The sequence below is a fragment of the Trachemys scripta genome, chromosome 20 (genome assembly GCF_013100865.1).
Source record: "Trachemys scripta elegans isolate TJP31775 chromosome 20, CAS_Tse_1.0, whole genome shotgun sequence".
NCBI classification, from domain to species: Eukaryota; Metazoa; Chordata; order Testudines; family Emydidae; genus Trachemys; species Trachemys scripta.
Genome location: NC_048317.1, coordinates 12,540,286 through 12,565,552, shown reverse-complemented (window position 1 = coordinate 12,565,552; position 25,267 = coordinate 12,540,286). Strand labels below are relative to the sequence as shown.

At 42.3% G+C, this 25,267-nt stretch overlaps 1 protein-coding gene across 43 annotated transcripts in view; it reads right to left on the bottom strand.

Annotated features, from left to right (window-relative positions):
- EPB41 (erythrocyte membrane protein band 4.1) overlaps positions 1 to 25,267 on the bottom strand; it is a 163,751-nt gene that overhangs the window by 20,082 nt on the left and 118,402 nt on the right. For 20 of the 43 annotated variants that reach the window (XM_034753824.1, XM_034753810.1, XM_034753811.1 and 17 more), the window contains 2 exons: positions 4,870 to 5,331; positions 3,443 to 3,571 (listed from right to left, as the gene is read on the bottom strand). The exons of 1 other annotated variant lie outside the window; for it this stretch is intronic. In XM_034753824.1, coding sequence (XP_034609715.1) covers positions 3,443 to 3,571; positions 4,870 to 5,331 — 591 coding nt within the window. Of the gene's footprint in view, positions 1 to 3,442; positions 3,572 to 4,869; positions 5,332 to 22,750; positions 23,723 to 24,534; positions 24,679 to 25,068; positions 25,120 to 25,267 lie in introns of those variants that run through there. 22 more of the 43 variants (XM_034753819.1, XM_034753820.1, XM_034753828.1 and 19 more) reach the window with 7 other exon arrangements.

The window sequence follows — 25,267 nt, the reverse complement described above, 5'->3', positions numbered from 1 at the left end:
GGAGAGAGGAGAGGTTCAGGTCACCTCCCATGATCCTGAGAGAGCAGGTTTGGACAGTTGGGAAGTGTCCATGGGCGCGCTGAATCAGTGCTGGTGAGGCCACGCTGGGGCGATCATGACTTTGTCCCAGTCCCTCTTGATTTTCAGGAGGGTCCTGCTGATAAGCAGGATCTCGGGAAGGCATACATCAGGTCGCCTGCCCAAGACAGGAGAAAAGCATCGGAGAGTGATCCGCTGTTGAGCCCTTGAAGGGAGCAGTCTTTGTTTTTGGGAGTTGGGCCAGGTTTCCCCTGCCTATCCCTCTCATTGGTTACAGAGACCACTAAAGAGTTCAGGGCCAGGTGGGAATATAAATATTCAAACCCCTTCCACGGGACATCATACTTCCTCTCAGCCCGCTTGGAAATAGGCAGGAGAGAGGACAGGGTCTGCCATAAGGCTTCCACCGGCTTTACTACCCCTTCATATAATGGGAGCGCCACTCTAGAGAGGGCCACTGTGGCCAGAATGTCAAATAGTGTGTCAGAGGGTTCCGCCAACTCTGCTTCCAATCCCAGGTTTGCCACCTCGCTTTAGAAGCTCCTGGTGTGCCTTGGCATTGTCCTGTGGCACTGTCTGGGATGGTCCCGCCATTGCCTCATTGGGTGAGGACGACGAGGAGGCAAGGGCAGGTGGAGTGGCTGGCTCAGCGTCCCCGACATGGGAGGCCTCCACCGAGGCCTGAGGGTGCTCCCGGGCACCTTGCTCAGACCCTTCCTATAAGTCCGGAGGTGGGGCAGGAGACCGTCGCCGACCTCCTCTATGCTGCATCTGGGTCTCCGATGCCTGGGAGAACCCCCACATGTTCCAAAAGTGCCACGTGGTGGGCCATGCTCCGGCTGGTGGCCCTGGAGGAGCCTGCCCAAATCTGGCTGGGTGTGCCTGGCCCAAGGGACCCGTTATCTCCTCAGCCTCTGAGCTCGAGGACGAAAGTTCCTGCCTTGGGGACCACTGCGGAGCCAATGTTATGTCCACGACCCCTCCATGTCTACCATCCCCGTGCCTGCAGCTGTGGGTCAGATGCCGGGTCTCAGGGTCCCGGTGCTGCCTGAATGGGAACCAGCGACGGCGCTTGGCGACAGTACACCGGTGATCGACACCTAGAGCTCTGGGAACAGCACCGGGAGTCCAGCGACCAAGAATGGGATGGCAGAGAACACCGCCTCAACCCCAGGGATTGGTGCCATGAGTCCGGCGATCTGCGTCTTGGCACTGGGGACCTGTCTTGTGGTGCTGGGGATTGGCGTCGTGGTCCCCGAGGAGCGATGCTCACGCTCCAGCGACCAGTGCCATGCTTTGGCTCTGTGCCGGCCACTGGACAAGCGATGCCTCGTGGGACCAGTGCCGAGAGTCCGGTGAACGGTGCTGGGAACTCTGGTTGGTATAGGCAGGTCGGAAGTGCATGCCCAGGGATTCGACATCGACTGCCGCGGTGCTGGAGAGTGATGCCGCATGGATGGAGACTGTTGCATGGGCCCCAGTGCCAACTTCCCTCTGGAGATGTCTACGTCTTGACGGGGTGTTGGTGGCACCGGCAAAGACAGGATGTCTTTTGCAGCCTGGAAGGCCTCCAACGTGGATGGGACCTCTGCCAATACCCGGAGTGGCTGGTGGGTCCCTAGGAGGGCAGGATAGCCTAACCATTTATGCAGGTGCCTGGTTGGGCTCCGGAGACATGCTGCCCCGCATGGGCCTATGATCTGCTCCGGACTTTGCCTTTCAGTACAGGATATCAGGGAATGCCCTCTCCTGTGTGCTGCTTAGCGGATACCGAGGACTGGGACCGGTGTCGGTAGGCCAGTGCCGCTGGCACACTTCAAACAGGTGCCACTGTGCTCAGTCCGATCTCGGAGGTCCGGAGACCAGCACGAGGGCCGACTCCATGAGGAGCGCTCTTAGGTTTATCTCCCGCTCCTTTTTAGTTTTTGGCTTGAAACTCTTGCAGATGCGACACTTGTTGCTAATGTGGGTTTTCCCCAAACACTTCAAGCTGATCGCCATAGGCTTTTTGTAGCCATCACAAGCCTTGAATCCGGGGAACTGGGGCATGCCCCGTCACTGGGCTAAGTCCCTTAGGGGACTATCTAACTTATCTACAGTATTATTAGCTAACTATTAAAAGAACAAAAAGAACTACTTATCTAAGAACTATTTAGACAATGAATGACAGGAAGAACCACTGCGTAAGAGCACTTGCCAAAGCAAGGAGATGTTCCAGCACAGTCACTGGCAGTAAGAAGGAGCTGAGGGAGGGGGAGCCGGTGGCGCATATGTGCGCCACTCCAGAGGGCGCCAGAGCCAGTCCCCTATGGACACCACTGAGGGAAAAACTTCTGCACCAGTGCATGTGGTGAGCACACACACCTAACATGGAATGGACATGAGCAAGCACTCAAAGAAGAACTCGGGGTATATGGGTGGCCACAACAGCCACTGATAGCCAAAAAGACTCCAACCTCGGGCCCATGGGGCACATGCACACTATCAGTGGAATATGTCTATGGACAAGCAATTGAAAGAGAACCTTAATTCAGTTCCCTGTGTGTATGTATTATGATATAGCTTTTAATTAAATGATCATATTCCTGAAACCTCCAAAAAATACCTGGTGCAGGGAAGAATAATTCTTGCACTGCTAGAATTTACAATATGCCAACACCTTGAATAGTGCGCGCAGTTCTGGCCGCCCCATCTCAAAAAAGAGACACTGGTCTTGGAAAAGGTACAGAGAAGGGCAACAAAAATGATTAAGGGCATGGAACAGCTTCCATATGAGAAGAGATTAAAAAGACTGGGACTGTTCATAGCTTGGAAAAAAGATAACAAAGGGGAGATATGATAGAGGCCTGCAAAGTCATGAAAGGTGTGGAGAAAGTGAATAAGGAAGTGTATTTATTCCATCACATAACACAAGAACCAGGGATCACCCAATGACATTAATAGGCAGCAAGTTAAAACAAATAAAAAGGAAGCATTTCTTCACATAATGCACAGTAAACTTGTGGAACTCATTGCCAGGTGATGAGAAGGCCAATACTATAACGGGGTTCAAGAATGAATTAGATAAGTTCATGGAGGATAGGTCCATCAATGGCTATTAGCCAAGATGATCAGGGATGCAACCCCATGCTCTGGGTGTCCCTAGCTTCTGACTGCCAGAAGCTGAGATTGGACAACAGGGGATGGATCACTTGATGACTGCTTGTTCTGCTCATCCCTACTGAAGCACCTGGCATTGGTCACTGTTGGAAGACAGGACACTGGTCTAGAGGGACCATTGGTCTGACCAAGTATGACCATTCTAATGTTCTTACGTGGTCTCATTCTAAGGATTAATAAACTTTGCACTTACATAATGTTACATTTAATTAAATCCACTGTGAGTTAGGCAAAACATTTCTACCTGTGCAGCTTCGTAGGTGATGGTCTTGGTCTCTGTGTGAACAATGGGAACTTCTTTTGTTGGAATTTCACTTTTCACAGCATTGGACACGTCAGAGATGGTAACTGTCTGAGTCTTCACTAGGGGTGGCTATGAAAGAGGTTAAAAAAAAAAAAAACACGGAGCATAGTTACATACTGATGATGTTTCTGGTCAACGCTCTGACATTGATCTGATAAAAACATCACAGCCAGAGAAATCAAGACTCAGCCTAGAAATCTTGAACATTTTAGCCCTACAGAGAGTTTGATACATGTTTCAGAGGATCAAGCATTGAACCAGCCAAGTCAAATTGGAGGCTTAAAACACACAGTGAAATCCTCTCTGCTAACTGCGCTGTTCTCTCAAGTTAGACCAAGAAAGTCATCAAGGGTTAAACAGTCAGATTGCTATGAATGTACTATACGGATTAGCTTCCTTATTACGAGGATGAGGACCCCACAGAAAACTGCCAGTCAGACCATGACTCTGACTGTATTGAAATATCAAAATTGATGCTGTAGAGACTGGACAAATAAAAAGTTAATCATGGCTGACTGAAGCTTTATTCTGAATGCAAACAAAGCCATTTCCATTGTTAAAATACTCATCAATCTGTGGTTCACTGGCTTTTATTAAATCAATGTCAGATACAAGTCTTTAAAAGAAAAACTGTGTGTGTCTTGAAAGAGAAACTGGAAAAATCAGTTCTTCCACCACCTGCTAATTCATCAAAAGAGAAGATAATATTAGCAAAAGACCCACAAGGTTTTCCCAGCTCAATCAGTTTCTGCTCACCTTCCCAAAGCCTGACAGTTGCCACCTTGTTAGTAAGTTAAGTGGTCATCTATTTTGACATAAATGATTGATATTCAGCAACACTGAAGCAGGCAAAAATCTCTGCCATGGTAATGGTGGGGTTTGAAATCTCATGACAATTACAATGTAAATGTAGACTTTTGACAGAGCTAGAATTTGCTGTGCTACATTAAGTTTTCAGCCCTGCAGCATCTCCTTTAACCTGATTTCCAAATTTTCTGCAATATAGCAGTAAAACCCCATGATAGCCACCCAATTCCGTGGAATAAAATTAAACGTGGTCGTCTTTGGAGTTTGCATGTTTCCTTTTATTTAGGAAACAGGGCACTTGAGTCAAAGGAAGACAAAGGCCATTTTCCATTGAGGCATGTCTGTCACTTTATGCAAGGCTAAACTGGAGGGGGCTCAGTTGCACAGACTTTGCAGGAGATTAACTGACTGATTAGTTTGGGGAATGAATTCAGGCCATATAAACGTAATTCCTCATCACAGATTTATAGCATATGCTTGCTGCAGTGTTTGGGATTTCATTCCAAAAACCAAAAGGAAGATTTGAAAAAAAGGAGGTATTCTGAGCTCACAGTTACTACCTGAAAACAGCGAATGAGTGTGGGAAGCCCATTATCAATAGTCCAGTTGTGACACACTCCATTTAGCTTTCTAAGTGGATCTCTTGTAAAATAATTTTCTTCAACATTCTCTGTCTCCTCCTCTCTCTGACAGGGATGCAGTGGAGGTGAAACAGAGATTGTAGGGGTCTCCACCACAGACTGCCCATCTGAGTCATCTGCCTGCTTTTCCACACCTGCATAACCTTTTTCATATGTTAGGTCATCCTGGCTCTCAAGGAATACAAGGGCTCTCTCCTCCTCCTCACTGCTTAGGGAGGAAGTGCCAAAGTCATGACTTTGTAAAGACTCTGGTGGAGTTGACATTTGGTTCTCACTACAGGCTACTGAATGCTTTGGGCCCACCAATTCAAAGTCAGGGTTAGTACTTTTCCTCTCTGTCACTGCATCCACATCCGTTTTGGGGGGAAAGTCACACAGACTCTAAAAAGAAAAAAATACACAAAAAGGCCAGAGAAGGTTAGGAAGAATGTAGCATCCTGAAATATTAAGAAAAGTAATGTTAGTCTCTAACTTACCCTGTATTGAGTCTACTGCAATCTATGCACAGCAATAGGTGGACTTTAAAAAATAAAAACAAAAAAAAGCCTGAAAATTCTGTGTGTAATACACATTGCATCCAGAGGACATCCTAAACACAACCTTCCAAACTGACTAGTTATCTGTGTGCTTTAGGGTTATGGAATAACAACAAACAGCTGTCTCTCCCTGGCACCCTGAGAAATCACAAGGCTGATTCTTGACTTAAACACTCTTTGCCTAAATTAGGAAATAAAGGAGTAACTGCTGTATGGTGGATGGAGAGGTCTGCACACAACCAGAAATTGTAGGAACAAAGATACCCATCACTGTAGCAACACTATACTCCAAGTCCATTTCTTTTCCTTAAAATGACACTTCAGTGGAAATGAGGAGGGGAAAAGTGGGCACAAAACCACCATGAGCCACTGAAAAAGCATCACTGTCACTGGGAATTCAGACAGCCTGTGTTCAGTTGATTAGAACTCACATTGTGTAGCACCTTTGAAACATAACTGCAGAGGTCTCGTTATTGCAGCCCCTAGCAGAGTAATTCTCACCTGTTTACCAATGTGAGCTGCATTTGCAGCTCTCTGTGTTATGTGGGCCACATCCACACAATATATATACTACCTGGATGGCCCTGAGGATGTCACATGGGCTTCAGCTGTATGCTAATTGGGCCGCAAGTGGCCCGCAAATTGAGAACCACTGATCTAGGATAACTAATACAGACGTTGTTGTAAAGGACATGATGCTGTTGATAATGTTATTGAAAGAAGTCAGTCCTGTAGTCAACTGATTCAATCATCAAGAGGCTCCCAAACTGAAAGAAACCACTGACTCACCCAGGAATTATGATGACTCCTTACTCAACATAAAGTAATCATTATTCTAGTCAAACCAGATCAACTGAGGGTACGTCTACACTACCCGCTGGATCGGTGAGTAGTGATTGATCCCCGATCGCTCTGCCGTCGACTCCTGTACTCCACTGCGGTGAGAGGCGGATGTGGAGTCGACGGGGGAGTGGCAGCAGTCGACCCCGCACCGTGAGGTAAGTCGACCTAAGATACGTCGACTTCAGCTACGCTATTCTTGTAGCTGAAGTTGTGTATCTTAGGTCAATCCTCCCGCCCCCCCAGTGTAAACCAGGCCTGACTTGCACAAAAATTTAACATACTCCATGTTTAGCTGAGGAATCACGTAATTAAGCAATAGCTCTACACTGGAAAGCCAGATAGTCAAGCTAATGCGTACTGACCCATTGTGGTTGAATACGCAATTCTGTTTATTCCAAACAGGTTAACAACTGCATATTGCAGTAGGATTTGTCCAAAACTATTGAAACACATGTACCATACTTTGTTGCAATAGTAACAGTCTGAGCACAGAAACCCTTACAATACCAATCCTCTTAAAAACTTACAATATAATTCGTATTAGCAACAGTACATTGTAGCAAAGACATGTAATAAATCAATACACCTCCCTAGAAGAAAGCAAGTGTGTCTATAGCACCTGAGGTACTTTGGAAGACTGTGCCAAGCCAGAGGATTTAACTAAGGCTGGAGCTATTCTGCCTTCCATTCTGCTCTTGTTAGCAAGTTCTCAACTAGGTCTTCTTACATCTCTGGGAGCCCTCTAGCCAGAACTTGAAGAAAAGGAACAGTGACAGAAGAGAAGACAAGAGTTAAAACACGCACAAGACAAAACTGGCACAAAATCATCTGTTTTCCCAAATGCCCAATGAGTACAGGAAAAATATTTAATACATAAACTCATGTCAAACTCATTCTGCATAGAGGACTGGGTTCCATTTTTAATTATGGGCTGTGAACCAAAGCGAGGCTCTCTTATCCTATTCTAGCGTCACAGCATTTCTTCCACTGACAATCTAATATTAGTCTAAAAACGGAGGGTAAGCACCCTTACATAGTAACTACAATTTTACTATCGTTATTAAGTTCCTGCTGCATTCAGTGTCACTCAATGAGGGCAGGGGGAAAGCCCCAAATGATGGAGCTCATTTAGCTAATTCTTCTCTTTATTTAATTGGTAATTTGCATGGCTAGTTGTGGTAAATGTACACAAATAGGACATACAAATACATGTGCATATTGCATGCACAACTGCCTACCTCAGCTTTCAGAAAAATCTTTCTCCATTAAGTGTTACCATTAAGCTTCTAAAGTTACCATTAAGGTGATCAGTAGACATCATCACATTGATTTTCATTCAAAAGGTTTTCTTAGCAACCGCAAGAACTCGTCTTTGTTTTAAATTAAAGCTTGCATTCAGCAGAAGCTGAATCTGCCATAGGGTCGAGATCACTGTATCAAGTGGGTCGGAAGTCTGACATCCCTGATTTAATGATTCCCATTTGATGGGATAGCACAAATCTGTTTTAGGAACTATGACTGCTTTTTATTTAAGGACAAGTTAACACTTACTTTCACTTTGCTGGGATGAAACGATTGCTCAATTCTAGATCTCTACCCTGTAACATTATGGATAAGGTAAATCACAAATTGCTACTTATTAAGATTGCCCAATAATTTGTGTTTCCTGTAAATTCTTTGGATTTTAACTTGGGAAACACATTCAGCGGTGACTAAAATGATACAAGGACTACCAAGATAGATGATATGCATAAACTCATTTGATTGAAAATATTGCTTTTACATGTATCTACACACACACCTAGGTAATGCCAATTTTGAATACTGCCTAATATGAGGCAGTATATTGCAACTACCTTTCACATTTCGGGGAGACAATGAAAACTGTCAGCTTTTTCTGCCCGTGTGTTAATCTCATTTTAAGTGCTCGTTTAGCGTACTGTCAGCGTACCGAGTGATACATGACAAAGTTTTGCAAACTAGGGGCCTGATCCAAGGTCTTCAGTAGGAGCAGCAAGTGCTCAGTACTTCTATGGAATACGCTCTGGAAGCACCATTTGCTTAAACATCAACTGTGAGATTAAGTTGAACAGCACGAAAAAATGAAATCCCATAAAGAAAGCAAAGAGTCTATAGAAAAGATAGAGAAAACTGGAACTGTATTTAAGCTCTTACAAGAACAAATATTTTGCAACTAAACGTAACTTTCATTGTGAGTGTATATAAAAATATCAGCACTCAGAATGAAATCTACATAAAGATATATTGGTTTTCAATAAAGCAACATCCTGAAATAAACATCAACATGCAAACAAAAAAAATGGAACAAATTATGAGAAGATCAATTGACCGGAAGTGCTTTGTTCTTCCCTTCCTGTTCCAGCAGTACACCGAGGGAGCCTAACTAAAAACTATTTCTATCTATAAACAGATATAATGACCTGTTTACACACACAGACTTTTTTATACAAATACGCCTGTGCTTGTTCCTGTTTAGAAACAGTCTACATGCAGGCGAGAATAGATCATCTGTTTATAAAGATAAATTGGGAATTTGGACATCTGATCTCATCAAGATGTTTTTTAATTTGCAAATGCAAAGGCACTCCTGTTTTTCAGAGCTGCTAAAGCCTCTCAACTTTGACTTAAATCAGCAGACGTGGAGGGTGATTAGCAATTCTGACAAATCAACCAATTAGTTTCTTATGGTGACTTGCAATAAAAAACAAATCTGATGTGCAACAGACTATTTTGCATAAGCCATACATAGTGTAGGACGAGTACAGGACAAGATGCATTGCCCCATTTCTTCAGAGCAAAAATGAATGCAATTAAAACCATCATCCTCGGAAACCCCAATCACAGTGCATTTGATGTTGAAAAATACTGAGGATACCCCGTTACATTTACTTAAAGTTACAGTGAAAAAAGTGACACTAAAACCAGCAATTCAAATACGGGATAAATTAATAACAGACTAATTGTGTGGCTGATACCAAAGACCACAGATATTTTTAGTGGTTTAATATATTACTGCTTTTTAATGGTACTTTTAAGCAGCAAAATATATGAAGTTTGTTTCTTACCCACCCTCCCAACATTCAGCCAGTTGCTCATGTTTAACTGTCAAGTTTTCCTACTCTCTATCCTCCCTCATTTCAGAAAAGTGCTTGCATAGAGCACATTTCCACAGAAATGGTGCTGACTTTCTCGTCAAAATTTTCAATGATCTCACCACATGAGAGAACTGTGGAGGGAGTGTCTATGGATTGATAAAGTAGTTGTTAAGCCACCAAAGCTGCCAGTTACTGAATGTATCTGATAAACATTTAGGATGATGGAATAATCATATTAACAATGCCAACTTGAAACACACAGAACTGAATGAAATTTACAAATTCTAACTAGCTAATCTTTCTAATCCACTTTTTATTCAGTACAGAATTATCCATGTTGAACACTTGCATTTGTTATTAGGTTATCCCCAAGATACAAGTGCATGCATAAGCAAACAAGATCGATGGAAATGCCTACGGATGCACAATTAGCCATTAAATAGAAGACATTGATTTTTCAATGAACTACACTCACCAGTAATAATTCCACAGATCAATTGATGAATGTTCTCAACCTCAACAAAGCTGTCAGAAGCACTTGAGCAAAGAATATGATAAAGCAGTAAATAGATACCTTTAATTTACAACACCTTTTTACACATTATATAGCTTCCTGATTTCCCAAGACAAGGAAAGTTAAGGCTTTACAACCAGGACAGCAAAAGCTCTCTTTCATTTATGGCCATCAGCTGTGAGGCTGCATATTTGGGATTGGTTTTTAGGTCACCAATGAAATGAGCCGAATATTCTGATGATTAGCCTGTCTCGTAATTTCAAACAATATTGTACTGAATACTGATCCAAATCCTGCAAGACGCAGTGTGACATCAATTCCCGGCGCATCAAAAGGAATTTCAGTTGCTTAGCAGCTTGACAGATCAATACCCCAGTAATTTTATTAATAAAGCAATTTGCCAAGTTAGACTCTCCCAGAGCACACTTCGCTCTATCTTTAAGGAACAGCTCTGTTCTGGAAGGCCACAGCCCAGGATATAGTATTGTGGTGTGAGGTTGCACATTTGCTGTTCTCGTACCCCTTCCATGGGGTATCAACTGCCTTTAGAAATGAACACTGCACTCAGAGTCAGTTTAGCAGCTGCAACTGAAAATGTACTAGAAGCCGTCAGATATTAAACATGAGACAAGATCATTACTTTTTTGCTGCTTCATTTCCCCTACTCCATCTCCAGATACCATTAAAGCCTCAGATCTGCCAGCTGCTCCAGATGGGCAGAGCCTATGCTCATGCAGCGCTCCAACCAAGTCAGTAAGATTCTGCACGTGTGCAGGTCCCAATCAAGCAGAGAAGCAGTGAGGATATAGGAGGGTCCTTGTTCAGGGGGTGGTTGGTAGGGGAGCATCAGACCTAGTGGTCAGGGCCTAGGCCAGTGACTTGCAGGGGCAGTGACTGGTAGAAGAGCCTGGGCCCTTCTATTCCACCAGACTCCAACACAGGGCCCTTTGAGGGCTATCAGTGAACTGACAGTCAGGGGTGCTTAAAGCTGCCTTCCTACCACCACCTTGTGACTGTCCCAAGGTTGCTATCTGGGTTAAGGTGCTGTGTTCACTATAAAAAGGCACCTTCCAGCGGTTGCGGGTAACATGAGGGCTTCCTTTTTCTAGGGGCTGCAACAGCCTCCTCCCCTGGCATGGCCCTCCCTCCTGGGCCAGATCAGTCCTAGGGCAGTCCCCTACTGGGGCAGTCAACAAACAAACCCACCAAAGGGAACTCGCACAACCCAGAGTTCACAGGAGAGGGAGAGGGGGATGTTTCCATCTCAGGCTGTCTCTGAAGTGGGTCTTCCCTTCCCTCAGGGACCTTTCAGCAGTTTAGGGAGAGATTCTGCTCGATCTGGATAAAGAATGAACTCACAACTGAAGAGCTGGTATAAAGAAAATTTACTCTAGTTAATTTATGAATGACCCTTCACGTAGGATACGTCTTATGTACAATTTTAGTCAACTTCAAAGTAAGCCCGTTGCTGAAACAAGGCCAGATAATTTTACTACATGAGCATGGGGGTGCAGGGGAGGGAAGCTGGTGTGAGGGGGGGAAATAGAAGTTGGTTAGTTAGGGAAGTTAGTGCTTCCCAAACCCTGACGGATACTAATGAAATGTTTGGTTTTTTTTGTTTGTTTGTTTTTTAAAAAGGAGCATAAAAAAAATCTTTGCTTGAAACCACATTTTTCCAGGCACTGTGCAATGAATTCACATGACTGATGACACCACAGAACAACTGTAGTGTAAAAAAACCCAAATGTTAAAAAACATTTCAACACAATTAGAATCACTGACCAGCAAAGTCCCACGCAGCTTTGAGATAGGAAAGAATGTTTCTCATGCTGGCTGCAGAACAGATGCAACTACTGTCGCTTTTCCAAACTAGTTTGTTCCCCTTCAATCTTAGTAGCGAGTACTAAGAAATGTGTTACTTACACTGAGCAATTCAGAGAGTGCCAAATGATTTTTTTAAAGCTATAGGCTGCATGAACTTTAGTCTCAACAAATTATTATGGCTGTATTATATGGCAGTGAATATAGGGGCCTCTAATGGCAACCTAATGGGACCATGCACTGTAGTGGTACTAGTGGACCCTGCACTAGCTAGTGGTTAGCTCGAAAATAAAGTAAGCAAAAAAATGGATTAAAGATCCACTTTTTGTATTAGACTGCATGGTACCGGGTTTGGCATAAAGGGCTCACCCAGACAAGAAAGAGAGCGTTAGTCCAAATAGGTTATAATGCGGGAATACTTCCTGTCTTGTTACAGAATAATAGAAAGAGGGTTCAGATTTGCAACAACATTTATTAACAATACATGTACATATTTACAAAGCAAATAATCGGAGAAAAATACAAAAGAAAAAAGTGTTCCAAAAGAGAGTTTTAGTTAAAAATAATCTTATTGTAGCTCCCATGCACTGATGTTAACTATACCATGTACCACTGGTATAAGATTACAGACACTGAGTGGCACAGACATGGAGTTCATCAGAATGCACCTTCCTAGTATTGGGTGCTTGTCAAGGAACATAGCACAAGAGTCCTAATCTTTCCCACAGCCCCATAACTGAGAAACATTCCTGTACCCAGTAAGTGAATGTGCATCTGTCTAGATATCCTGGGTCACCAGTACTCTAAATGGAGTTCTAAATAAACTGCCCTTCCCTCCTTTCATTGAGCCTTTCTAAAAGGTATTTTTTCCTTCTATCTATTGGAATATTCCTATTGTCTATACACTGTTTTTATCCACTGTCTCTCTCTCACACTCACACACACACAAATCAATTAGGCTAGTGGTGTAATTTATTACATAAATTACATAAATTAACACACTTTATAACATTGATAATCATCTTGACAAGCTCAGAAGTGTAGACTGAACAGATTCGGATTTCACTATGGTGAGAATCAGGAGTAACTCCAGTGAAGTCACACAAGGGTGTAAGAAAATCAGTCTCCTTTTTAATACTTGCCCTTTGATCATGTCCAAACCCCATTGCTTGCTGTTCCTCACTATATCCTTCACAAACTAAATGGGGAAACAAGGAATAAGTAGTCTGCAGAAGAACTGGTTTGGTGCATAAATGGAGGTTACTTTCCTGTAACTGCAAGTTGTATGAGATGTGTTGTTCCTATGCGTATTTCACGTGTGGGTATGCATGTGCACCATGCACCCAAGCCTGGAGATTCTCAGTAAGCAGTGTCCACACACCTGCACAATGGTTCTCCTCATGCTCCAGACCAAGGACCTAAGAGGCAGTGGAGGCTGATGCCTCTCCAGTTACTCTTCTTACCATGAATCAGATAAGATCCAAAGCAGGGGGAAGGAGAGTGGGTAGTGGAATACAGCTAGGGACCACACATCTCAAAGAACTTCTAGTTACAGGGAAATAAATCTCTATTTCTGGTCCCTATGTGTATTCCACACATGGGTGACTGATAAGCAGTACCCAGACTAGAGGAGTGTATGAGAATGCAGTCCGTAAAGATGCTTGAAGAACTGAAGTCACTACAGCCGCACATGCAGAGGCGGCCTGAAATAGCCCATAATGTTTTGTCAATGTGTGAATGGAGCTCCAAGAAGCCACTCCGCATATATCCAGTACTGGTACTTCCTGAAAAGATGCTGTGAAGGCAGTTTGTACTCCACAAGAGGCAGACCCTTACCCCTTCCTGGGGAGGAATATGCACTAATTGGTAACTCTTGATGATGATGCAACCAGAAATCCATTTAGAGATTCTCTGAGAAGATAGTCTGTATCCGCAAAAAGAACAGGAGTACTTGTGGCACCTTAGAGACTAACATTTATTAGAGCATAAGCTTTCGTGGACTACAGCCCACTTCTTCGGATGCATCCGAAGAAGTGGGCTGTAGTCCACGAAAGCTTATGCTCTAATAAATGTTAGTCTCTAAGGTGCCACAAGTACTCCTGTTCTTTCTGAGAAGATATTGCTTGTCCTCATGACATTTCTGTTATAGTGACAATCTTGGTGATTTTCTGAATGGTTTGGTTCTTTGCAGGTAGACTGCAAGGGCTCATCTGACATCCAGGAAATGAAGTCTTCTCGTCAACAGAAGCACTGAGTTTCGGGAAGAAAAATCAGTAAATGGAAAGATTGGTTTAGATGGAATTCAGAAATTACTTTAGGGAGGAATTTAAGGCGGCGGCGAAGGGAAACCTTTCTTCTTGTGAAAAATGGTGTATAGTAGGTTGGCCATGAGCGTTCCTCTCTCACTCACCCTCCTGGCCAAACTAAAGCAACTAAAATTGCAACCTTTGTGGAAAGGTGGGACATAGAGCATGTGACCAAAGGTTCATATGGTGGCCTGATAAGTATTGACAGGGTTAGACTGAGATGCCATTGAGGTGTAGGCTTGACCACTGGTGGGAAGGTCCTGACTAGGCCCTTTCGGAATCTAACTGTTGTTGGGTGAGTAAAAATGGAATGCTCATATACTAGGGAAGGAAGGCACTGACTGCTGTGAGATGGACCTGCAGCGAGCTAATGGAAAGACCCAAATTCTTCAAAGACTGGAGATAATCTAAAATGACTGGGATATCTGCAGATTCTGAGGAAGACTAATTGTGCCATCCCGGGCGAAGAAGTCTCTAGCTAGGTAGCATTTCCAAGTGGAGTCTTTCCTATTCCATGCAGACTCCCGGTTCTACTACAAGATGGCAGCAGAAACAAAGTCACCAACCTGACCTCATGGTTGGAATGATCTGTTAGGAGCCAGTTGTCCAAGTATGGGAAGACTACAAAGCCATGGCGTTTCATTTGGGCTGCCATCACTGAGAATACATTCGTGAATAGCTTGGGTGCAAGTTGCTAGTCCAAAGGAAGGACTCTGAACTAGTAGTGTTCCTGACCTACCAGGATCCAGATACATTTTCTGTGGAACGGACAAATATCCACATGAAAATAGGCATTCTTCAACTCGACAGCTGTGAATTACATTCCCTCCCACAGAGAGGGGGTTCTTGATGCTAGTGTAACCAAGCTGAATTTTGACTTTTGAATAAAGATGTTCAATTGTCGAAAGTCCATGCTCTCTCTTTTTTGGGGACTAAGAACTATGGGGAATAGAACCCTCTTCCTTGATACTGAGATGACATTCTTTCTATTGCCTGTCATTAGGGAAGAGAATTAGCCTCCTGGCAGAATTGAGAGAGTGGTCCCTGGAAAGGAATCAGGAAGGAGTTTGAGTGGGGAAGGAGGAAAGAAAAATTTGATGGAGTAACCATGATGGATGATTTCTAAAACCCACTTGTCTGTCACGACAGAGTCGCAATTGTGGGCGAAAAGCGTGAGACCGCCCGCAAAGATAGGGGTAGGGATATAAGTGGTTGGCATCAATAAAGGCAGGTGGTTCTTGACAGACATCAAAAGTAGCCCTTAGCAGGAGGGTGGATGTTACGGTAGCAAAGGGGGTGAAAATTGAGGTCTTTGAACTCAGTTGCTTGTGTGGAGATTCAGCCAGATGCTGATGGGGGAATGGTTGTGGAGGGAACAGTCTTGTTCAAAACATCTGCCTCTGGTGTTCTCTCTTTCAGGCCAAGGTGTAAGTTCCCAGGGAGCAGAGGGTCAGTCTAGACTCGTCTTTAAACATGTGCAGGGACTCAAAAGTTCTTTCAGTGAACATGTCTGACTTGTCCAATGGTAAGTTCTCATGGTATTCTGCACCTCCCTGGGGAACCCCAAAGAATGAAGCCAAGACTCACGCCTCAATTATATCAGTGGCTTGCCCTCTAGATGCTGCATCCGCTGTGGCTTGTAGGGACATTTTTGCTGCTAGCCTGCCTTTCTCAATTAAGGTTTAAAATTGGGCTCTGTCCTCTAGGGGAAAGGTTGTCCTTAAAGTCTGCCAGTCTGAAGTAGTTATTAAAATTGTATTTCACTAACAAAGCCTGACAGTTAGTGATATGGAACTGCAGGTTCATAGATGAGAATACATTTCTTCCCCAAAGGGTCAACCTCTTCAAGCCCTTGTCAGCCAGGGTGGCCTTAGGATATGTCTACACTACCCGCTGGATCGGCGGGTAGCGATAGATCTATCGGGGATCGATTTATTGCGTGTAGTATAGACGCGATAAATTGATCCCCGAGCGCACTCCCGTTGACTGCTGAACTCCAGCTTGGTGAGAGGCAGAAGCAAAGTCGACGGGGGAGCAGCAGCCATCGATCCCGCACCACGAGGATGCAAAGTAAGTGATTCTAATTTGATCTAAGATACATCGACTTCAGCTACACTATTCTCGTAGCTGAAATAGCGTATCTTTAGCTTGATTCCCTCCCCTCCCCACCCCCCCGCAGTGTAGACCAGGCCTTAGGGTGTTGTAACCTTCTCTTTCTGTGGCTGCCTGCACGAAGTTGGGCTCTGGGTGCATGAAAAGAAATTCAGCTCCTTTGTCTGGGACAAAATGGTGCCTCGGCTCTTTTAATAGTGGGGGTGTAGGAGGCTGGGGTATGCCAGATGACCCTGGCTAGTTCCATGATGGCCTCGTTTACTAGGGGAGACACTTTGCTGGGAAGTGTAGGTTACAGGATGTCAAGGAGCTGATGGCTGGGTAACGTAGTCCTCTTCCAGTGCGATCTGGAAGTCATTTACTATCATCTGCAGGAGCTCCTGATACTGCCTATGGTCGTCTGGCAGAGATGGTGAAGCATTTGCTTCATCCAGTGAAGAGGATGAGTTCCCTGTCAATACCATCAGTACTTGCGGATTTGGATCATTTCCTCCTCGTACTGCAATGGATCCAATAGATGCTGTGTGGAAGAGGAATGGTAGGGCTTGTGAACAGATCTGGGAATAGTCATATCTGGGAGGAAGGCATCCAGATCTCATGAAATTCTCTGTCAAGATTCATCTATGAGGGGTTGATGGGCTGGCCAGAACATCTAATTTGTCCAAGTAGGTGACTTGGTCTTGCTCCACCAGTGGGACTGCTGGTACTACAGGGTGAACACTTCTGCCTGAGGGTTCCCATATTGTCAAAGTAGTTTCTTCCTCTAGTGAGGGAATGTCTCTCCGGAGGATCAGGCTCAAAAGGAGAGTGGACTGAGGATAAAGGAAGAAGATATCCTCCAGTGAGGTATAGGTGTCTCTGCATGTCCCAGTGTTCTGGGTTGTCCAGTGGTTGTGACTGACAGTTCCAATATGTCCCAAGAAGTTGAAAGTGAAAGGACTTTGGAAGGGTGGGCTGGTACTGCTGAAGAGTCAGATGCAGCACTCTTACATGGAGCCGGTGGATGGCGGTCTCTATGTCTAGCAGTCAGAATCAGTGACAGTACAGATGGATCTGCTTTCATGCTTTACCCTCCTGCCCGGGAGTCTTAAGCAGTCTTGAGCTAAGAGTGCCTTTTTCTCGTGCAAAGCCCTTGATAATGATTCCTTGGGCTTAGCAGTTCTAGGCTCCACTCGTGAGCTTGTGCTCAGAGAGGTGTTGCTTGTTGGTTGACACTGGTGCATTGGGAAGGGGTGAGGGGGGATCACAGTGAGGTCTCATGGCCCTCTCCATAACGTGTTTCCTCAACTGAAGCTCACATGCTTCATATGTCCGCGGGGGAAACAAACAGCAAATGCTGCTCTTTGCTTAGATATGCGTCTAATCCAGACAGTAGAGACAACACCGATGCCTACAATTCAGAGAAGGAGCGAGGCCAAGAGACAATTCTTGAATCCTAAGACTCCAGGCATAGTCCCAGTGCATGAGGAGAGACTCCCAAGAAATGGAAGAAACTAAGCTAAACTATACAATATTAAAGCTTTAACTATGCTAAATATTAAAACTATTTACAGGCTGATAAGAAAGAAACTGGAGAAATCTGTGGACACACAGGAGTTGGGGCTTCATCAGCAGAGTCAAGGATGGGTAGGGACGGTTTTGTGGCCTGCAGCATGCAGGGGGTCAGACCAGATGATCATAATGGTCCCTTCTGACCTTACAGTCTATGAGTCTATGATTCTGACTCAGGCCATGCGGCAGTAAAAAGGAACTACAGAGGCATCAGCCCACACAGTCTCTTATGTCCTCAATCTGGAGCACGAGGAGAGCAACTGCGCATGTACAAGTGAACAGACGAAGAATCTCCAGACTCGGCAGCATGGTGCACATGCATACCCATGTGTGGAATACACATGGGAACCAGCACTTGAAGATCTACTTCTGTGTTCCAAGAGAACATCCAACTGATAATGCTCACATTATCCTGCTATATTTTTGATACTAGTACTGGTCAAGAGACCACTAAGATCTCACAGCACCTGCTGGTACCATTAACTCTTTGTGCAACACAGTACAAAGGAATGATTCTGCCTCGTGAGACTGATAGCCTCTGGCACCAAATACTAACTACGGAAGGTACACTGAAGCACTGTAGGTCATACAACTTGAACAGTCTATTTTAAAAATTAAAAGTGTACTAGGTAAGGATGTTACTGGTCCTCTGCTAACAGACTTCATCTGAGCGTCTCCAATTAAAATGTAAATAATACAGGTTTTTTAAAAAAATTATATCTAGTACCACTTATCTATTTTAATATATTTTATCTTCATCATTTAATCTGAATTTCAATAAATCCTGAGCTGAGGAAAAAATCTCTGCGCAAGTTTCAAAATGCTAGCGTCATAGTTAGTAAAAGTCCCCAATGATGCCTGAGCCTGAAACAGACAGCCACCAGGGAACTCAAACCCACCTCCCTGCTTCAAAGTGCCGATAACTTTTAAAAGAAAATGTGGGTAAGACCAAGAGACTATTTTGCATTTCACCCCACAAGGGAGTTTAGCAACGCTAACATAATAATGAAAATAAATTAAGATTCACAGAATTTAAAATGACTTCTATTTAAGTACATGAATTATATATACAATCAACTAATTTATTCTGGAGTTTTGAACTTCACAACGCAAAGACTACAGGGGACTGAAGCCTTGAAGAGAAGTCTCTTATTTCTGCCTCTAACTGGACTGCATTCCCAATTTTACATAACCACACAAAGCACACAAAAGTCTTAGCTAAACAAAGTCTAGGTGTGAGTCGAAGATATTAGAATGAAAAACGCTGGAAAATAATTAAGACTAATTCATATTAATACTGTTAGCAGCCTCTATCCATTTAGGTATTTATAAAGCACCTAGTGACCAGTATCTAGGCACCACTGAAACATCCTGAGTTGTAATAAGTCATCAAGGATTAAGTGTAAGAATGCAGCCTTCTTCACATAAACCTAGGCAAGGTTACATTTTACGCATCCTGCTGACATGTTTAGTCTCCCTTCAGAGTAGCAAATATTCACAACCTTCTCAAATATTCACCATCAGTGCAACAGACCTCAATTACACTATTGGTCAAATACAAATAAAGACAACAAGATCAGCACTGCCATGAATTAATGTAGGACACTGGCATGGTAACAATTGGCCAGTAGGTTAGATGGTTTGTGACCACTCCACTCCATCTTGTCCTCTGGAGTCAGGATAGAGTAAGATGCATTCTTGCAGTATTTCTTCATGAAAGCTCTGTGACATCTACCTTTAAACTAAGGTATAGTGTGAAACACCTTATTCTGCACCTAATCTGCCTGACATCAGAAATTACATATCTAGTTGTAAGGTAACAACTCCTCTTGTAGCACCTTTTAAGAACATCTCAGTTCTAGAAACAGTAAATCATACTGTTAAAGTATCTCTGCTAGCAATAGACATAAAAACATCTCTTGCAAGCTATTTAAAACTGACATTTTGTACTACATTAAGCATACAGAACTATTTATATATACACAAATGTGTATTATTCATATAAAGTTTTTATTTCAATGCTGCATCTTAAGCTAACCTTAAGGAAAGCATAGAAAGACAATTAGCATAGCAAAGTGTATATGATGTACGTATGTATGTAACGCAATACAGAATCACAAAAATGCAGGACTGAAAGGGACCTTGAGATACTGAACACATATGTAAGTGAGATTTTACCATCCTTACCATAAAAGGTGGTTTTGCGGTAATACTGTGCTTAAATATGCCCTGTAAGCAAACAAAGAGGTGGGAGTCTCTCTCCAGGATAGGTCAAGACGTAGCACAGAAGACTACTTATACACATTTTCAAGAGATACGCTGCAATTTTGACTGGACAAAATTTCAGTCTCTGATACGCTATATTATTATATAATTTATAATTATTCTCCATCTAGAGGTCCAAGAAGCATAAGACTCTCCAGTCTAAGAGGAGGGAAGAAAAGGGTAAGACCTCATACATAGTGAAGGCAAAAATTTAAGTTTCTTCCTTGATGTTCCTTCACTCAAAAAGCAGATCAGAAAGATGGTGGCTTACAGGACGTGAACGTAAAGGCCAACTCTAGGATACTAGGTTATAGCTCTATGAATGTTTAAATGTGGACAAGACCACATCCTAAGGGTGCTTGAAAGTAATGCACTATTTACCAGGTATTTCTGCGAGAAACAGACTTGTCTGAACAGTATAAATCTAATCTAATGTAAGACATGCACCTTCACAATTTGTTTGGCTGATTAGCTGACCTCTAAATAAAGATATTAATAGCTTGTTCAATTTCTTCATGTCCTCTTCAGAGATAGTAATTAAGTGCTGAGAAACATTATGTGGGGCTCTCTCAGAATCAGTTCAAAGGTCTTTTACTGATAGAAACCAGTCTCATTTCAAAGTTATCTGGATAAAGAGATTGTTTTATTTAGGAAGTTCAGAGACGACTTGGGTAGAACAAAAGGATATAAACTCTTCTTATCCTAGAACGATAGATCTCTTGAACACTACATTCAAACCTCTTTCTAGGTAAGGTCCTGAAAAAAATGCACTTCCTAGTTCCTTTTGACGAGGCAGATATGGCTGTAGAAACCATGGCCTTGTGATGATTGATATGCATTATAGTCATTTCAGGGTATTCTCTCTCTTTTTATTTTTTTTTAAACAGGAGTTTCTAAAGTAGTCTTGTGAGAAGTTGATTTGCCTCAAGTCCAGCTATCCTCAATAGCACCATATTAATCTCAGGCCTATGGCTCTTTAAACATAGTGGTAAGTACTTTTTTCTAGTTATAGTGTGTTTTGGGGGCACAAGAATAGTTAATGCCTGGGAGTGAAGGCACAACTACCCCTCACTTTTGAGATGATGTGCTGTGGAGAGCAAACTTTTTTTTAAAGTAGCCTGGGATCTGAGTTTTAACATCTTGTCCTTTCCAATTCTTGCACAGCAATTCTGGTAAGAACTCATATGCCAGAAGTGTTCAACACCCTGCTCCTATTTCAGGTTCTCCCTTTAGCTTTTGATCCACTGATCCAAATTTCCAGCTTCCTCACTGCTCTTTCCTCCCACTTCCTCAGGGCAATCCTCCTACATTTCACAACGAGCCCTACTACTGGGGCTCTCCATTCATTTGCCTACTGAGCCTTATTCTTTAGATCCATCCAGTGCATGATTTTTTTGAAGTGGCATTTCCCCTTAGCCTGTGGCTAAACCTGTATATGCATATCAATGTTACCTTTAATGCTTAATTTAGTTTTTACATTTTTAAATATTACAAAGAAAACTGTATATTATGGTTTCAGTATATACTAATTGGCATCAATACAATGTTAAAATTTGTTTTTAATAGGAAGTTTACAATTATGGTATTAAAAAGGTCTGACGCTTTTCAATTAAACTGGTATTGACACAAAGCAAAATCCTGAGGGCACAGATGGGAGCGCTAATCTGAACTCATAATAAGTATTCAAGCAGTACTGGCCAAAATCATGAACATTCTCATGAAATTAAAAACAAAATTAATGTTTCACTAACTAGATTCTTCCTAGCTAAAGTTCTGAAATGCTGTTCAGCGAGCCTCAATCGACACACTTGAGCATAGAGATGCAAATGAGATATTTTAAGATTCACTATTATCCTCTTACTGCAGAACGTGTGCACAATTCCATGCACCCATTATAGATTTGTCTCCTTTCTTTTCCTAGTGCACACGCACACACCCACCCACACGTATACTTACACATTAACTTTCTAAAATAACATTGTGTACATAGCTCTATAAAGAAAAATATAGATATAGATTTTAATCCCTTTCATCCAAGTGTCTTCCATTCTTTAATAGCCCCTTAGTGTGAATACTGATGGCAGGTCTCAGCAATAATGTTATTTCTACACCCATACTCTAGAGAATGCAAATTACAACGGGAAGAGTGGGCTGGCTCACCTCTGTCCCCTGACTATTATATACTCAGAAGCAACTGCCCACGAGAAAGAGTCCCATCTTCCCCCGCTTTCAAAGCCAGGTTTGCTCAGCCCAGCTGAGCATCAAATCTTGGTTCTCATACAACTGAATCATTAACAATACAGTCAAGTTTAAACTTAATTATAGATCATTTAAACCAAATAATCCAGATATATACAAAAGTGCTACAAAAAATAAGCCGCATGCAAAGGTTTTGTTAAAGACGTCAAAATAATAATTGCTTTAACACTAGAATTTTATGATCTGGACATACTGCTCTTTTACACGTTTTGATAAACTTAACAACAATGCTATTAGTCAACATGCGGACACAGGATGTGTACTTAACAGCATGTTATTTCCATTCACATGGCCATTAGTACACACACTTCAGTGAGTTCAACACAAATTGAAAGCACATATATCTACAGTGCACCAAGGGAGTCAAATTCAGGAAACAGATTAATTTAACCTTACAATAAATAAGTACTGCTTTTAATGAGGGTTCCCCCCGCAAAAAACAAAAGTTAGACAGTATTTTCATTTGGAGGAGAGTTCAGCTATGAAAGATAAGCAGTGATGCTCGTGCAAAGACAGTAGTAAGATCTGAAAAGGATCTTCCATAAAGAGGACAAGTTGAAGTAGTCTGTCCCTATGTACACATATGAATTATCCCTAAGAGAGCCACTGACACCAAGCCTTTTTTAATTAAAGAAAAGTGATTTGTATGCTAATATTGTTTTCTTAGAAAAGGAGTGGTTATGGATCAGACTCTGAACACTGTTGTGAATGATCTTAAGCCTTTTGAATAAATATTTGAGACTGAATTTTCCCCACCATAAACACTATAAATGTATACAAGAGCTGGGTTTAAGAATAAGAGTAACCTTCAATCAAGTCTTTTCACAAACTGCTGTGCAAGAAGTCTTTGAAGTGTACAGAAGCAAAACAGCCACTGTCAGCATGACCACTTCAGCGCTAAAGACCTTCAGATAGGTACTCAATAGCTAACTTGTTTTTTAAAATTTAGTCTATGGATCACCAAGGCTCAAATTTCAGTGCATTATTGCAGGTCTGGCAACCCATTGCCACTCCTTTAGAATTCCAAATCATACACTGTACAAGGTAAAATATTATGATCAAAACATAGTTGCAGAGTGTTCGGAGGACAACGAACTATGGAGATCAGAGGGCAGTACGTAGAAGACACAGTAGAAGATGCAGCTGGCCATTCAAGAGCTGTGGTCATGAGGTTTCGGTTAGGCCCCCTGTTTCTGATCAGAGAAAGACCAACCACCACACAGTTAGTGCAAGGACCACAAAAAGGGACATCATAAAGGGAATGCGTGGAGAAGGAAAAGTACTAGAGTACAGGTGGCACTTTTTGAGTGATTTCTGCTCCTCAGGAATTGGAATAGAAACCTTTGGAAGAAGGTCTTCTTTTGCTTGCTGGGGTACTGCTGTCTCAGTAGGCATCTGCTTTTTTATTTTGTCTTCATCCTGTACTAACAGAGGACGTTCCTGTGTCTGCTTTCGTGGTAGAAGATCAAGAAAGACAGAGAGATGAACAAAAATGACAGATGGGAAGTGCTCAAAATGGTACTTAGGGATGTACAAAGTGTTAGGACAGGTCTTCCAGAGGCTCTGATCAATATTTTATTACTAAATTGGCAAACTGCTGTGAAGGACAAATTCTGTGGAGGCTCAATCAGGATAGAAGCACTTCAGCAATATCCTATAATTTAGCTTCTGAGTATGACCATCTTCATAGAATCCACTAACCTTAGGGCCATGTTCATGTGTGTTCACAATTTCCCTTTGAGAGACTGATAATTTAAAATCTAGTACTTAAGTGTTCCACAATTGAAGTTGCTGAGAAAAGTTTATTTTGTTGTATTACAAATAGAAATGGTAGTATAAAAAATGCAGTCTTTTACAACTTCCTATATACTGGCCTTAAAAGTGACATTAGTTCATAAGGTTTGACACCTAGATTTTAATGCAGATGATAAAATCTTGTTTTGAAAGTTTTGAAGATTTTACAAATGAAAATAGTATCAAAATTTCCACTTTCAAAATGATATTGTAGTTATGAATGCAAAATATTCACTCCCTTAGAAATCAGGAGTATGGAACATGAATGTTTTTAGTAGTAACATTCCAAACTCTCTGGATTTTGTTTTACATTTTAGTGCATCTGAGTCTTCAGAATCTAAAGAATGTGAAATTATAATGAACACAGTATCATACAAATGCTTTAGCACTTGTGAAAATTGTTTGGGGAAATTTTATTGCAGTTTATTCAAGAAATGTTTTCCATCCTTTCAGCTGGCCAAGCATGGTCAACCCCGGTAAATCTACGAAAGAAAAAATTTGGCCCTAAGCTCTCTCAGTTGATCCAACCTCCTTTGATCAGTCTTGTGTTTTGGGACTGGTTCTTTGCACACCCCTAAGTGATGAGTATCAGGGAGAAAGTAGCTGGGGGACTGGGCAGCAAAAGAAATAAAATAAAATGCAAGAATAACATGATTATTAAAACAAAAAACAAAACGGAAAAGAAAGGAAAGGAAGACAACATAAAAAGAACAGGGTATAGTTAAACTTTCAGAATTGTTTTTCGTTCCGAATACACGGTTACATCTTCATGCAGCTTTTCAACCAGCCATGCGCCGAAATAAGCAAATTGAAAGCTGCAAAAGCTGCAGCAGTGCAAATCCTTTAAGGTGTTAGGTCAGGAGGCTGTGAGATATGAAACTACTTAATGTTGGCAAAAAAAAGTAATAATATGTTACTCAGCAGCTGCTGTTGAGTTTTTGCTTAGTGCCATTACAATAGCAAAATTCTGGTTCAGAAGCACATATAAACAGCAGCTTTACCTCTGGCCCACCAACCCTTCTTTCAGAGGATAGGAGATTGGCTTTCTTGACCTGGACATACACAAAGTGTGTAAAGTTCAGTTGTCTTGTAATTTAAGATATAGGAATAGTAGAAAGATAACCCCATATAGAATGCCATGACTTTTGCAACAACAGCATAATGGTACATCAGCAAAATGAATATTACATTCAAATTTAT